Source organism: Tupaia chinensis, unplaced genomic scaffold (assembly GCF_000334495.1).
Source record: "Tupaia chinensis unplaced genomic scaffold, TupChi_1.0 Scaffold000634_1, whole genome shotgun sequence".
NCBI classification, from domain to species: domain Eukaryota; kingdom Metazoa; phylum Chordata; class Mammalia; order Scandentia; family Tupaiidae; genus Tupaia; species Tupaia belangeri.
In genome coordinates this window covers 3,162,375-3,177,805 of record NW_006160154.1, presented here as the reverse complement: position 1 = coordinate 3,177,805, position 15,431 = coordinate 3,162,375, and the positions used below count along the sequence as shown (strand labels likewise).

Here is a 15,431-nt window from a genome sequence, read left to right as displayed (position 1 = left end):
ATGGTGTTTCAGAAGAAACAGAATGGTCTGAGTGGCCGAGCCACATAAGAAGATTCCAGGTTTATGTCCGAGACTTCCGGGCGCCCATGTGCCCATGACCCAGAGAACTTTTTGACCTTCTTTGGATTCTTAATAAATATCAATAGTTACAATATAAGCAGGAAGTTATAAAAATTAAGATAACTAATAAAGTAAGAAACAATCTGGTAGTAACTGCTATCATATTATTCCAGCACTTACCTAGATGTCTTTTGTGAGAGACTTTGTTTATAGTTGAACAAAAATTCTTACCTAAGGTCCTGAAATGGGTCAGCTGTGACAAGGGGCGTCTCCACTGAATGTTCAAAAAGAGCCCCTCCAGGCCCTAAACAAAAACCAAAGCTGTATCAGGGACAACAATGAAGTAAGTAGAACCGAACAAGTAAAAGTCTACATAGTACAACACAAACAAGTCACCTTCTTTTCTGGTGAGTTTGTGCAGGTGTGTGAGTTGCAGAGAAAATTAGGGTCAACTGTTTCTCTATTTTTCTGAGGCTATTACAGTTTTACTAGGTTCTGATGAACAAAATATGATTTTGGGGACCAGCAGTTAGTGTAATGGCTATGTCGCTGGACTCCCACATAGTCGACCGCAGTTAGAGTCCCGGACCTGGTGGCTTAAACTCATCCCGGGCGTGTGTGCATGTGTGCCCAGGATCCCGAGAAGAGATGGAGGAGAAAGGATTGCAGTGTGGCCATCCCCCCTGGGGGGTGATTTCTCTCTTTCTGTCTCTCTGTCTCTGTCTGTCTGGCGAGCGCACACGCCCTATAGCAAAAACCTCTCAAAAACAAACAAACAAACAAACAAACAAAAACAAAAACAAAAACCCCAAAATATGATTTTTAAATCAGCAGGCTTATTTGAAAACTAGAGAACAATACTAGCCTTCAAATTGAAAAAGAAAAACCTGCGAAAAATGGTATATGTCTCTGTATTGTAGGTAATAGTAATTTGACTAATTCTGTAAACTTTATGTATAAACACTGTATCTTCTGCCATTCATTTGTTTCTAAGATACATTAGGATATTAATAGAAAACTCAAAAGTTTTAAATATCTTGAATGGCCCTTCTATATTCCAGGATTTTTTCTAGCTTCATGCGTCTGAGAATCTGATTATATGTGTCCATGGGGGTGCTGGCATACACAGCTGAGAGTCACATGCTCTTTGATGGGCCCTACCTTGTTTAATACTCAGGATCTCATGAAGCATATGAAGCAGGTAATATTTTCCTATTTTACCCATGAGGAAACTGAAGAACAGAAAGGTTAATTAATTCATCTAGGGCTACACAGCTAAGTGACAAGGATATAACTTGAATTGAGAACCTAACTTAATCTATATGCTACAAGCTTTCTCATACATAAATAACAAACAACATAAGATAGACAGTAACGTGCCAGTAGCAAAAGGCCACCAAGTTAATATGGGCGTCGTCGGCAGGGAAGCATTACTTTATAGTTGCAGGGAAGATGATCTAGCAGAACGCTGGGGTTCTGAACCCAAAAACAGACAATTATGAACGTATGGTGGTTATGGACAAGGATTTCAAGAAGAGCACTAACCCAGGGTGAGAGAATGTGGTCAGGGAGGAACGAATGAACAACCCAGTTCACCAGAAAAGCAAAGGATTCTTCATGGAAATACAAATTTATGTTTCACATTATATTTAAAATATTTCTCCTCTTGAATTATATGTACATAAGCACAGATTTAAGTAGCACTGCATTGTCCATGCACATTCGTCATGACATACCATAACATAGGTTAGTCATGCTCATTTTAGACCCTGTCCCTGGCTTAGGCCCCGCCCATGGTTTCCGGGCAGTGGCTGTGGCTTACAAATATAATCAGTCCTTGAATAAGGTAGGAGTTGGGGTGTGAACCCCAGGTAATCGAAACTCCCTGCATAAATTTTGACATCCTCAAAACTTAACTACTAATAACAGTGTTGACTGGAAGGCAACTGATGAAGCATGAACAGTTGATTAGCACATATTTTGTAATTCATATATACATGTATATACACACTATGTACTGTATTCTTTTAAAAAATATTTATTTAATTTTATTTATTCATTCATTTATTTTTAATTTGACTAGACAGAGATAGAGATAGAGATAGAGATAGAGAGAGAGAGAGAGAGAGAGAGAGAGAGAAAGGGAGAAAGGGAGAAAAGAACTCGTCAAGTCCGGGACTCAAACTGTGTTCAGCCATATGGGAGTGTATACCCCCTTAACCACCATGTCACCTGCTGGTCCCATATGTACTGTATTTTTATAATAAAGTAAGCTAGAGAAAAAAATGCTATAAAGAAAATCGTAAGGAAGAGAAAATACTGTTACTGTGCTGTGTTTATGAGTACCATAGTTTACTACATTGTCTGTTTACAAGATGCATTATCTGTTAGCGCATTATCTATATTAACTCATATGATACAGAACATGGTAGAGCTTATATGTATAACTAACACCAGACTTCAAACAATTAAAAACAAACTATTACCAAGTATAATATTCATAAATTGATAACGAAGCAGCAATATGATTACTTTACAGTAGCTTAGTGTAATCCATACAATTGCTTCATGAAAGCTTAGCCTATACCCTAATGAATACATTGAGTAATGTTAGAACATTCTTTGTGAGTTACTGTTCACAGTTCACAGTGTTGTACTAATCATGATGAAAAATATGCAAGAATCACGAGAAAGCACTTTTTATTGCTATATGCAATTTACCAGAGACAACTATTCACACAAAGATGATTAGCATTACAGGTGTTTTTAAGGGAATACTTGAGCTCCACTGAAATAGCACAGAAGGTGATTACAAAATTGGGAATGTACTACAGTTAATTTGTACAGTTATGATTTAATACCTCATCTTTGCTTGTTTACATTTCTGCAAAGTTTTTTTGAAACTGATACAAATATCCAAAATTTTCTTCTACATTTATTGAAAAAAAAAAAAGAGGACTATGTAAGTTGCTTCTTTCCCTCTTGGTTCCAGAAGGATCTCAGGACATCCTCACACAGTGTAGGCTTTCTTCTTCAGGAAATAGTGAACCAATTAAAATCTTTTCTTTTTCCGATTTACCTTTGTACTAGTCTTGTATTAGACACTGAAAAAGGAATCACCCGGGTGAAAGTTTCCCAGACATTAGGTTGAGAAATCATCATCCCGGGCAAAGTTCTTGTCAGCAGCCCTTACCAATTTTACAATTCACAACACCCACACAATTTTTTTCCTCACAAAATTACTATGTTAGCTTTGTTATTATAATTACTGCTGCCTTAGTAATTTTGTTTAAATATGAGGACGTGACAAAAACCCACACTGAAAGAAATTCAAGAAATAAGATTATTCAAGAAATAAAAGAAGCTTGAACAGTATGGGGTAAAATTTTAAAATTATAACCAGATTTAGCATGATTTACATAGAAACTATAGTCAACTGAAATAAAGGCACACACATAAGTGACGGTTAATGTTTCATGAAAATTATAATTCATGCAAATTATATTTAGATAAGAAACAGATCCTCATACATGCTCTATCAAGTCACATCTTTTTAAAATACCACTTAGGCAAAACTAAATGGTAATGGGGACCATTATGTAAAATAAGACTATACTAAGCACTGGAGTTTTGCACAATAAACCGTGCCAATCAAGTTTTATAACGCAACGTCTGGTTTGCCTGAAATAGACATTTGTTATGTGGGATACAATGGGGAATAATCTACATCATAATTTGTATGATGCTTGTATTTCTTCTATCTTTTTATTTCCGCTTTGTTTCTAATTTGCAAAATATAAAGAAAATTTGACCTCAAGTCAATTATTACTTAGACAAATAGAGACATAAGTATAGTTTTTTTAATTTTAATTTTATTTTATACATTTTTTAAGAATTATTTTATTTAACTTTATTTATTTTATTTAAATTTGACCAGATAGGGACAGAGTGAGAGAGAGAAAGAGATAGAAAGTGAGAAAGCAAGCTGCCAGGTCCAGGACTTGAATAGTGGTTGGCCATGTAATTACTGTATATCACTTCACTTGTAAGTTGAATTTAAACAGCATGAATATTTAAGTAAATAATAATAATAATAATTTTAATTTAATTTATAAATTTATTTTATAATTATAATGAATTATAATTAATTATTAAATTAAGTAAGTATAGATTTATACTTAAAGTATAGTTTTATATTATACTAATTTAAGTATAGCTTTACATGACAAGTGGATTTATTAATTAAGCACACTTAATTAATTTAAGCATAGCTTTACATGATATGTGGGTTTATTGGGGTTTATACAACATTGTTTGAAATATGACTAGTACTTTGCTAGGAAGAACCTAGGATGAGCTATAAATCCTTAAAAAAATAATGATTTTTATCTCATAGTTAAAATAATAGTAACAAAAGGAATATAGGCCATTTATGTAATTACTTTGTTTCTTTATATTTATATGAACAAAATGATATGATGAGAAGTGTCGACACATTTTATTTTCTACAAACATACTGCCTTTTGTGAGAAGTTTGTATTTATTTTCTATATGAGATATAGAAAAAGAGAGAGACACACTCTCGGTAGGGTCTCATGCTATAACCTACCCCGAGCCCTTTCCCAGCCAGCCAGCCAATATCATGCGTGTACAAGTCGACCCTAGAACTGAATTGCTGTCCTCCATCTGGCCTCCGGCATTACAGTGTTGTGTTACCACTGTGTCACCATGACTGGGTTGAACATATACCCCTTTTAAAACAGAACCAGAAATTGCAATGTATTCCAGTGCCCTATGCAATTCATTATTTTTAAAATTTAAGTTCAATAACTGAACACCTCTATAGCATAGGTATTTATTTGAGTTTAGTTTCAATTTTTTTCCTTCTAAGAACTAAACATATTAAAAGAGTGTCAGTAAAATTATTTTACAGCAGTTAGTGTAATGGCTATGTCGCTGGACTCCCATGTAGTTGACCGCGGTTTGAGTCCCGACCTGGTGGCTTAAACTCATGCTGGGCGTGTGCGCATGCATGCCCAAGATCCCCAGAGGAGAATGGAGGAGAAGGAATTGTGGTGTGGCCATCCCCCCCCGGGGGGGTGTGATTTTTCACTTTCTGTCTTTCTGGTGAGCGCACGCACCCTATAGCAAAAACCTCTCCAAAAAATTCTTTTATAGGAAGATATAATTAAATAATTAGTTTTTAATTACATACTAATTACTTATTTACTCATATGCCACATTAGTGCAATTGTATTGACATGTAATTATGTTCATGTAGATAGAAAATCTACAAACTGATATGTATTTGCTATTATTTTTTAAAGGTTTTGCCACAGGATATGTGTGTTCTCCAGAGAAAGAAAATGAGAAGGAAAATGAAGAAAAAGTGATAAATCACCCCTGAGCGGGGATGGCCATGATGCAATTCCTTCTCCATTCTCCTCCTGGGATTTTAGGTACACATGCACATGATTTTCAAGCCGCTGGGTCCAGGACCCAAACTATGGTTGGCCATGTGGAAGTCCAGCATCTTTGCCACCATGCCATATTTTGGCCCTAATATGTGTTTTTATTTTTAAATTAGAACAGCTACAATTGAAATTGTAGATGCCAAAATAATATGACTTCATTTCATTATATCATTACTATTCAGCCTCATATTAAATATTCCTTAAAACTTATTCATTTATAACAGGGGATATTTCTAAATGGTTTCATAAATGATTTTCAGTAAATGGTTGTTTATCTTCAATGTAACTGTATTTCCTTTATGTTTGAACTCATATTTAAATATTCCCAATCAGGATTATATATTTAAAAAATTGACATAACATTTATTCCTTGTGGAAAATAGAACATATTTTTTGAGGTCATATGATTTAAATTTTAGAAGGGGATAAACAGTCCTCTATAGCACTTCATTACATAAATCATGCATTAAAGTGATCACATATATGTGATATGTATTATCTATATAAGAGAGTATAACCAAAAAGAAAAAAAGAGGAAATCCCAGTATTATAATTTTAACTTTCTGTTGCTGTTGTTTTAAAAACGTCATCAAAAGTAGACATAGTAAGGGAACAGCAGATGGTGTAATGGTTGCGTCGCTGGACTTGTTGACCACGGCTTGAGTCCTGGACCTGGTGGCTTAAAACTCATGCTGGGCATGTGTGCCCATAGTCCTGAGAGGAGAATGGAGGAGTAGGAATTGTGACGTGGCCAGCTCTCCCTCCCCTCGGGGTGGGGGGTTGTTTCTCGCTTTCTGTCTGTCTTTCTGTCTCTGTCTCCCTAGTGAGTGCATGCACACTATAGCACAAATCTCTCTGGAAAAAAAAAGTAGATATAGTAAATAAATGGTCTGGTCATTTCTCCTATGAAGTAGTAGTATTTGGATGACACTATTTTTTTTTTTGAGAGGATTTTACTATAGGTCTGTGCATTCGCCAGAAAGACAGAGAGAGGCAGAGAGACAGAAAGCAAGAAATCACCCCCCTGGGGGAATGGCCATGCTGCAATCCTTTTTCCTCTATTCTCCTCTTGGGATCTTGGGCATGCCTGGGATGAGTTTAAGCTACCCGGTCCAGGACTAGAACCACGGTCAACTATATGGGAGTCCAACAACATAGCCATTACACCATCTGCTGGTCCCTTGGATGACAGTAGTCATATCTTCTGGATCCTAGAGCATGTCATGATGAAAGATAGTCATGCAAAGATGATACTCATGTAAGACTGTGGCATGAGATGGATTGAAATGGGGGAGGAAGTTGAAGAATTCATGGGACAGAGTCTATCAATCATGGAGCTCATTGGTAAAGCCCAATGGTTGGATGGGAAATTGCTCCAAATTGATTCATTTTCCTCAACATGCTGCTATTTCTAGATTCCTTCAATTATATGAGTCTTCAAAAATTTAATGCCATCAACCAGAAACAAATTCCATCTTTGACTCTCTCTGGATACCTGCCACCCATTTGATCCATTGCAAGTCTTTATAGGAGGGGTTTTCAAAAAGTCTGTAGAAAATCTGAATTAAAAAATTGGAAAATCCATGCATAGTTTTTCCATAATACACATTTTTCATAAACTTTTTGAGGACCCCTCATATGATAGAGGCTAATTGGGAGTAATTTACTTCCTTTATGACTGCTGCTACCATCTAGTACAAGTCACCATTGTCTATTGCTTGTAGAACAATGTCCTCCTAACTGATCTTATTGCTTCCAAGCTTTTATCCAAATAATCTATTCTTTCTTGTAATGGTAATCTTGGTCTAAAATGTACAATTAATAAAATGAATACCCTGTTCAAAACAATTCCATACCTTTCAATTGCATTTAGTGGCCTAGTGTAAGGCAGCTGGATCACACATGGCCACATACATAGTTTGAGTCCTAATCCCAGCAACTTGAGAAATGCACCAGGTATGTGTGCATGTGTGCCCCAAATCCTGAGAGGAGAATGGAGGAGAAGGGAATGCAGCATGGCCATCCCTTTAGGGAGTGCTTTCTCACTTTCCCTGTATCTTTTTTTCTCTTTCTGTTTTTCTCTAGTGAGCACACATACCCTATAGCAAGTCTAAAAGTAAAATAAAATAAAATTCTGAACCAGCAATGGCACAATGCTCTGCAATTCTGGAAGCCTACAGAAGATTGCCAAGAACTGGATGGTTCTCAAGTTGACTTGTCATTCTGGATGCAAGTGTGCATGCCCATGATACTGGCCAGCTGAGAAGAAGGGCTCGAGGGTTTTGCCGTGGGATCCTGCCAACGGTCTTTCTCTCTGTCTCTCTCTCATGAAAGAAGGAAACTTTTAAAAAGAAATAAATAAAACAAACAAACACAAATTCTAAGTCCTTATTATGTCTCTGCATGATCTGGCCTTTTTCTTTCTTTTTATTTTTCTACTTTTCTTTCTAATTTTTTAAAGAATTAATGTATCTTTATTTTAATTCGATCAGATAGGGACAGGGAGAGAGAGAGAGAGAGAGAGAGAGAGAAAGAGAGAGATGAAAAGTGAAAGGGAGAAAGCAAGCTGCCAGGTCTGGGACTCAAACTGCGGTTGGCCATGTGGGAATCCAGCACTCTTAACCACCACGTCACCTGCTGGCCCTGATCTGGTGTCTTTCCATCTCTTTTTATACTAGGCTTAGACTCTAGCCCAATAGGATTAACAAAATAAAAAGTATAGAAAAATATGACATAGCTAAGTCCAAATAAAGCAGTTATCAAAATAAATGTGAATCTCTTAAACTCTCCATTAAAAATCAAAATAGATTTGATTGGGCTTTAAAAACCCCAGCTAAATACCACTTACAAAATGAATACAAATAATTTAGTATGAGGAGAATTACAGAGATACCAGATCACTGATGTCTTCTTAGAGATGTTTGGAGAAGACGTCATTGTAGAGGAGAGTGATGCTGAATAGAATTAATGAAAGAATTTTGCAAGGAAAAGTAAATATTAACATATCTACAGAAAGGAAAGCTGGACTAATATACTTATTGTCACTAAATTAATTAATACAGAGCTACTTTACTTCCAATTTCATTTTTTGGACCAGTGCATGCATATGCTTATCAGGGAGACAGAGAGAAACAGAGAGAGAGAGAGAGAGAGAGAGAGACAGAGACCCCAAAGGGCATGATGAATGGTTATGCTATAGTCTCTTCTCCATAGCTCCACCCTATTGGGATTTTGGACATGTATGTATCCTGCATGTCTTTTGAGCCAACAGGTTGGGTTTGGGACTCAAACTGTACAGTTGGCCATAAAGGATCCAGCTCCCTTAACTGCCAGGCTATGGGCTGGACCCAGACTTCCCAAGTAAGATAATATGTTTTTATAATTTAAGCTGGTCCTCCTCCCCTTTAAATTCATTTATTTACTTTAGTTTTGATACAGGGTGCATATACTCTCTGGAGAGAGATCAAGAGAGGGAAAGTGAGAAATCACCCCAAAGGGGAGATGGCCACTTTGCAATCCCCTCTTCTCCATTCTCCTCTCTGAATTTTTTAGGCACACGTACATGCACCCAACATATTTTCAAGCTGCTGGATTCAGGGCTCCAACTGGCCAATCAGCCATATGGAATCCAGCCACCTTAGTCTCCACACCAGCTGTCTGGCTCTAATTTAACCTGGTTTTTATTGGGGGCTTTTGTTTATTTCAACTAAGAGACTGTGTTAACTGAGGCATCAGGTTCAGGTTCATCAAATGTTCACAAAGCTTCCAACTGGTCAATCAGCCATATGGAATCCAGCCACCTTATTAGTCTCCACACCAGCTGTCTGGCTCTAATTTAACCTGGTTTTTATTGGGGCTTTTGTTCATTTCAACTAAGAGACTGTGTTAACTGAGGCATCAGGTTCAGGTTCATCAAATGTTCACAAAGCTGCATCACGAAAGGTTCTGTGACCTTGGATAAGGACTCAAAGGTATAGTGATCAATAAACACTGTTGAGGTATCAGTCTTGCCATTTTTGTGTGTGTGGGGATTTTATTGCTATAGGGCATGTGTGCTTGCCAGATAGACAGAGAAAGACAGAGAGACAAGAAGTGAGAAATCACCCCCTACCCCAGGGGAGAATAGCCATGCCTCAATCCCTTCTCCTCCATTCTCCTCTTGGATTTTGCACTTGCACACACATGCTTCTGGCATGACTTTCAAGCCGCCAGATTTGCGACTAGAATCATAGTCAAGCGTGTGGGAGTCCTGTGCCTTAACCACTCTACCACCTGTTAGACCCATGTCTTCATTTTTCTAATGAGACCTTGACTTATCATCCTAGTTTATTTTCACTTCTGCAGTTGTTGAAATCTTCATCCTCCAGACCTTCTGTTTTCACTGGCTTTTGAGTGATGTTAGCATTTCTACAACATCACTTTAAAAAAAATTTTTTTTTTCAATTTATTTATGTCCATCAATGTACATCTTTATAACGTCCAATATGCCTTTTCATATTTTGCATTCAGTACATGACTGTCAGATCAAGGATATTACACATTTATCATTTTCAATGGAGAACTTTCATTCTTCCTTTTTTTTTTCTTTTAAGTTTTTGCTATAGAGTGTGTGCACTCATCAGAGAGAGACAGAGAGAGAGAGGGAAAGTGAGAAATTACGTCCCAGGGGGATGACCACACCACAATCTGTTCTTCTCCATTCACCTCTTGGGATTTTGGGCATGCACGCACATGCATCCAGTGTGTTTTCCCAGCTACCAGGTCTAAGACTTGAACCACATATTAGGCCATGTGGGAGTCCAGCCTTAACCACCATGCTACTTGGTTAGCCAGAGAATTTTGCATTCTTTTGTTTGTTAAATCTTTCTTCCCTTTGCCTCTCCCATGCACCCTCAACCATCCACTCCGATCTCTTATAGTCTTTGGTATCTACATGTATCCTCTCCATTATCGTATCTTTGGATCCTTAGATTTCTGCTAAGAGTGCAGACATTCAGTATATATTGAGCAGCGATATACAGCGTGTCTTTCAAAGTCTGTCTCGCTTCACTTAGCAATAAGTCTTCCATGTTCATCCACTTTGAATCAAATGACAGGGTCTCATTGTTTCTTATGGCCGAATATATTTGTGAATATATATCTCCATAGTATATATGTACTATCATTTTTCAACCCAGTCATCAGTTCTTGAACACTTAGGTTGCTTCCATGTCTTAGCAACTGTCAATAATGCTGCAATAAATCATCACTTTTGACTTTCTGTAATCCTTCTGCACAAAAAGTAATCGAACTGAAACAATCATTAGATCTTGTTTTACTAGTTAGTGGTGAGAACTGGATACTATTACAGGACTCTGTTTTAATTCAGTGTGCTACCAGGTCTAAGACTTGAACCACATATTAGGCCATGTGGGAGTCCAGCCTTAACCACCATGCTACTTGGTTAGCCAGAGAATTTTGCATTCTTTTGTTTGTTAAATCTTTCTTCCCTTTGCCTCTCCCATGCACCCTCAACCATCCACTCTGATCTCTTATAGTCTTTGGTATCTACATGTATCCTCTCCATTATTGTATCTTTGGATCCTTAGATTTCTGCTAAGAGTGCAGACATTCAGTATATATTGAGCAGCGATATACAGCGTGTCTTTCAAAGTCTGTCTCGCTTCACTTAGCAATAAGTCTTCCATGTTCATCCACTTTGAATCAAATGACAGGGTCTCATTGTTTCTTATGGCCGAATATGTTTGTGTGTATATATATCCATAGTATATATGTACTATCATTTTTTATTTGTGAATATATATATCCATAGTATATATGTACTATCATTTTTCAACCCAGTCATCAGTTCTTGAACACTTAGGTTGCTTCCATGTCTTAGCAACTGTCAATAATGCTGCAATAAATCATCACTTTTGACTTTCTGTAATCCTTCTGCACAAAAAGTAATCGAACTGAAACAATCATTAGATCTTGTTTTACTAGTTAGTGGTGAGAACTGGATACTATTACAGGACTCTGTTTTAATTCAGTGTTGGGGAGTGAACTCGGCCTAGCAAATTGTTGCCATAGAACTAAAACATTTGGGGCAGCCAAACTCACAATTTATCTGCCAAAAGTCAGTTCTTGCAATGGGATGGAATCTTTTTTTTTTTTTTGAAGATGAAATTTTGATGTTATTTCAATAATATGTTTTGTAACAGGAGTTAATAAAAGAGGCACATTAACTTTTATCACTTGATAATTCTGTATTTAGCAGAAGGAAATAAGCTTGCTTAAAGGCCTGGGTTAACTTCAAACTGAGTTGGTGAAATTGTTTAATCTCTTACACGAATTGGACAGTGTCCTAGTTGACTAAAGTCTATATGAAACCTGTTTAAAAATGAACGTGTACACCAGGCTGTGGTGTAGTGGTACTGTAACTCGGCCAACAGCAGAAAGGTCCTGGGTTGGTGAACCAGTCTCCCTGTGCATGATGGCCGCCTGACCATGATCTGGGCTGGCCAAAACTGGGTATTGCGGGGTGAGGACCATGTTAGAAATGTTTCTTTCTCTCTCTCTCTTTCTCCTATTTTTCTCTCTAACTCTCATAAAGGAAATAATTTTTAAAAAAAGAATTAAAAGGTTCTATCTTATTAGTTGAGTAATTAAGAATAAACACTTTTATCTGAGTCAAGACGAGGATTTAGTACATAATCAGGAGTTTGGAGTGTACTATCTTTTTAATTTTTTAAAAGGTTTTTGCTATAGGCCTCATGCACTACTGGAGAGAGACAGAGACAGACAAAGAGAGGGAAAGTGAAAAATCACCCCCCAGGAAGGAGGGCCACAATGCAGTTCCTTCTCCTACATTCTCCTCTTGGGATTTTAGGCATGCACACACATGATCCTGGTGTGATTTTCAAGCTGCTGGCTGGGTTCAGGACTTAAACCACGGTTGGCCATGTGGGAGTCCAGTACCTTAACCACTACACCACCTGCTGGCACCTGGAGTGTACCATCTGAAAGAAAGAACCACTTCGCTTGGGTTTTGGGCAGCTGCACAAGTGACTAGAGAGGAGATATGTGTCACAAAGCATTTTTTTCTTTCCCAGTCCCCAGAGTAAGGCTGGCTCAATCTCTTCTGTTACCTCTTTCCTTGGATACAAACTCCTGCTACTCTTGCTGATCCAAGAAATTTCAAAGGCTTCTTGGAATCAATGCACTTAAAATAGACAACAAACTTTATTTTTTGAGCAAGAGATTTTTGCTATAGGGAACATCTGCCCACCCGATGGACAGAAAGAGACAGAGAGACAGAAAGTGAGAAATCCGCCTCCCCCCTCTGGGGGGGATGGCCATGCTGCAATCCCTTCTCTTCCATTCTCCTCTTGGGATTTTGGGCATTCTTGCACATGTGCCTGAATTGAGTTTGAAGCTACCAGGTTTGGGACTCGAATAGTTGTCAGCCATGTGGGAGTTCAGCAATGTAACTGATATGCCATCTGCTAGCCCTGACACCAAACTTTTATAGTAAGTAGTGGAGAAAAGTTTCAGTGGTATTATCTTGAAAAATTAGTTTACAGAAACATTCTTATCCTAGTTTGTATTTAACAAAATTTACTCATAATTGTAGTAGGTATGAAATTATGTAAAATATATGCCAAGTGGTGGTATAGTGGTAACACAGCTGGACTCAATAGAAAGAGTCCTGAGTTCACATCCTGGGACCTCCCTGAGCATGTCAGGCATGTGTACATGCCTGTCATGTAGGCCAGCTGAGGCTGAGAGTGGATTTTGGCATGACAACACTTTTGGGGATGACTCTCTTTCTCATGAAAAAATATAAACTTTAAAAAAAATTATACAAACTAAAGAATAAATCTTTTTTGATATAATATTTCAACACAATTCGAATTGTAGGGTGGCTTTTTTTAGTTTTCTATTTCAGTATTATACATTATGATAAACTGAGCTGCTTAAAATCATAATCATTTGTTTGCTAACAGTTTCGTAAAGTCTCCAGTCATACCCAGTGGCTGTTTTTTTCTGTTTGATTGAGTTAAATTTGCTATAAGGTGTATCCACTCATGGGAGAGACAAAGAGAGAGAGAGAGAGAGATAACTCCTTGGGGGTGATAGCCATGCCATAATCCCTTCTCCTCCATTCTCCTCTAGAGATTTTGGCCATGCATGCACACCATTTGGCATGTTTCCCAAGCCACTCAGTCTGGGACTCAAACATGTGGGATATAGCACCTCAACCATAATGCCACCTGCTGGCCCTTGGCTGTGTTTATGGTCAGACTCTCACAAGATGCCAGCCAAGTAGGATCTTCATCTGGAGGTTCTAAGCAATAATGCACTTCCTAGCTTAGATGACTGACAGAATTCAGTCCCTCAAGGTTGCAAGACTGAGCCCCGTTACCTGTTATCACTCAAGGGCCTCTGTCAGCTTTTGAAGCTACTACATTCCTTGTCTCAGGCACTCTTCATCTTCATAAAAAACAGAGCAGCAGATCCTTCATGTTCTTTGAATTTTTTTGAGTTTCCCTTCTTCGACCAGCCTGAGAATACTCTACCTTTAATGGCACTATGGTTAGATTAGGCCACCTGGATTCTCTTTCCATGTAAATCACATAATCATAGGAGTGATATCTCATCATTTTCACAGATCTTTCCCACACTTAAAGGACAAGAAATTATACAAGGACAAAGGTCACTAGAGGTCATCCTTAGAACTCCCCATACCTCAGTGGCATGAAATGACATCATTCATTTAATTTTTCACATTGGCAGTAAAATCATAACAACAGCCAAACTGAAGGCATCATCAGTCATCCCAAGGTGATTATTAATCTTGTGATATTAAAAGGATTGATCTTTGAAGTACCTGGTTGATTTTTCATTTCTTCAGCTGTTGCCAACTTTTCTTTTCTAGGCCTTCTTTTGTTAGTGGTTTTGTCAGCTATTCTTATATTTCTATATTATTTTTGACCTCCTAAAACCATACATCTTTTGCATGACTTGTAATTTAATTTCACAGTCAATTTACATTTGCTGGGACCAACAGTTACTGTAATGGCTATGTCGCTGGACTCCCATGTAATCGACCGCAGTTCGTGTCCTGGACCTGGTGGCTTAAAACTCACGCCAGGTGCATGTGCATGCATGCCCAAGATCCCAAGAGGAGAATGGAGGAGAAGGGATTGCGGCGTGACCATCCCCCCAGGGGGTGATTTCTCGCTTTCTGTCTCTGTCTCTCTCTGTCTGGCGAGTACACGTGCCCTATAGCAAAAACCTCTCAAAAAATTTTATATTTGCTTTGTTGGATTGTTTAATATCCTGTGATCAGTGAATGCAGATGTTTGGGCCGTAGTGCAATGCACGGAGAGATAGAACACTTGGTTAAGGTCATGTGCCCACGCAATGAAGCAGCTGGGGCTGGAACTCAGTCTGATTCTTATAAAAATTACTCAAGGTTATTTTTAGCAAGTGTCCATTAATATCCATCCGTGCTCTCCACTCTTTGTAGAATGATAATCCTTACATTTCCTTCCTGATAAATTCTATCCGTCTTCCTAGGACACTTTCAAAGATCTTTTTCTCTGAGAAACCTCCTCTGCCACTCTTTTTCCACCACACCTTGGCAAAACTAATTTCTTTAGGCTGCTCCCTATACCATTGCCTAAACATCCTTTTTTTTTTTTTTTAAGAGGTTTTTGCTATAGGGCGTGTGCACTCACTGGAAAGAGAGAGAGAGAGAGAAAATGAGAAATCACCCCCCGGGGGGATGGCTATGCTGCAATCCCTTCTCCTCCATTCTCCTCTTGGGATCTTGGGCACACACGCACACGTGTCCAGCGTGAGTTTAAGCCACCGGGTCTGGGACTCGAACTGTAGTGGGCTACATGGAGT

The 15,431-nt window shown here is 38.1% G+C and overlaps 1 protein-coding gene across 2 annotated transcripts in view; it reads right to left on the bottom strand.

Annotated features, from left to right (window-relative positions):
• Nucleotides 1-15,431, bottom strand: part of SGCG (sarcoglycan gamma) — a 175,369-nt gene that overhangs the window by 42,455 nt on the left and 117,483 nt on the right. For both annotated transcript variants that reach the window (XM_006159521.1, XM_006159522.2), the window contains exon 6: nucleotides 292-364. In XM_006159521.1, the coding sequence (XP_006159583.1) occupies nucleotides 292-364 (73 nt within the window). The remainder of the gene's footprint in view (nucleotides 1-291; nucleotides 365-15,431) is intronic.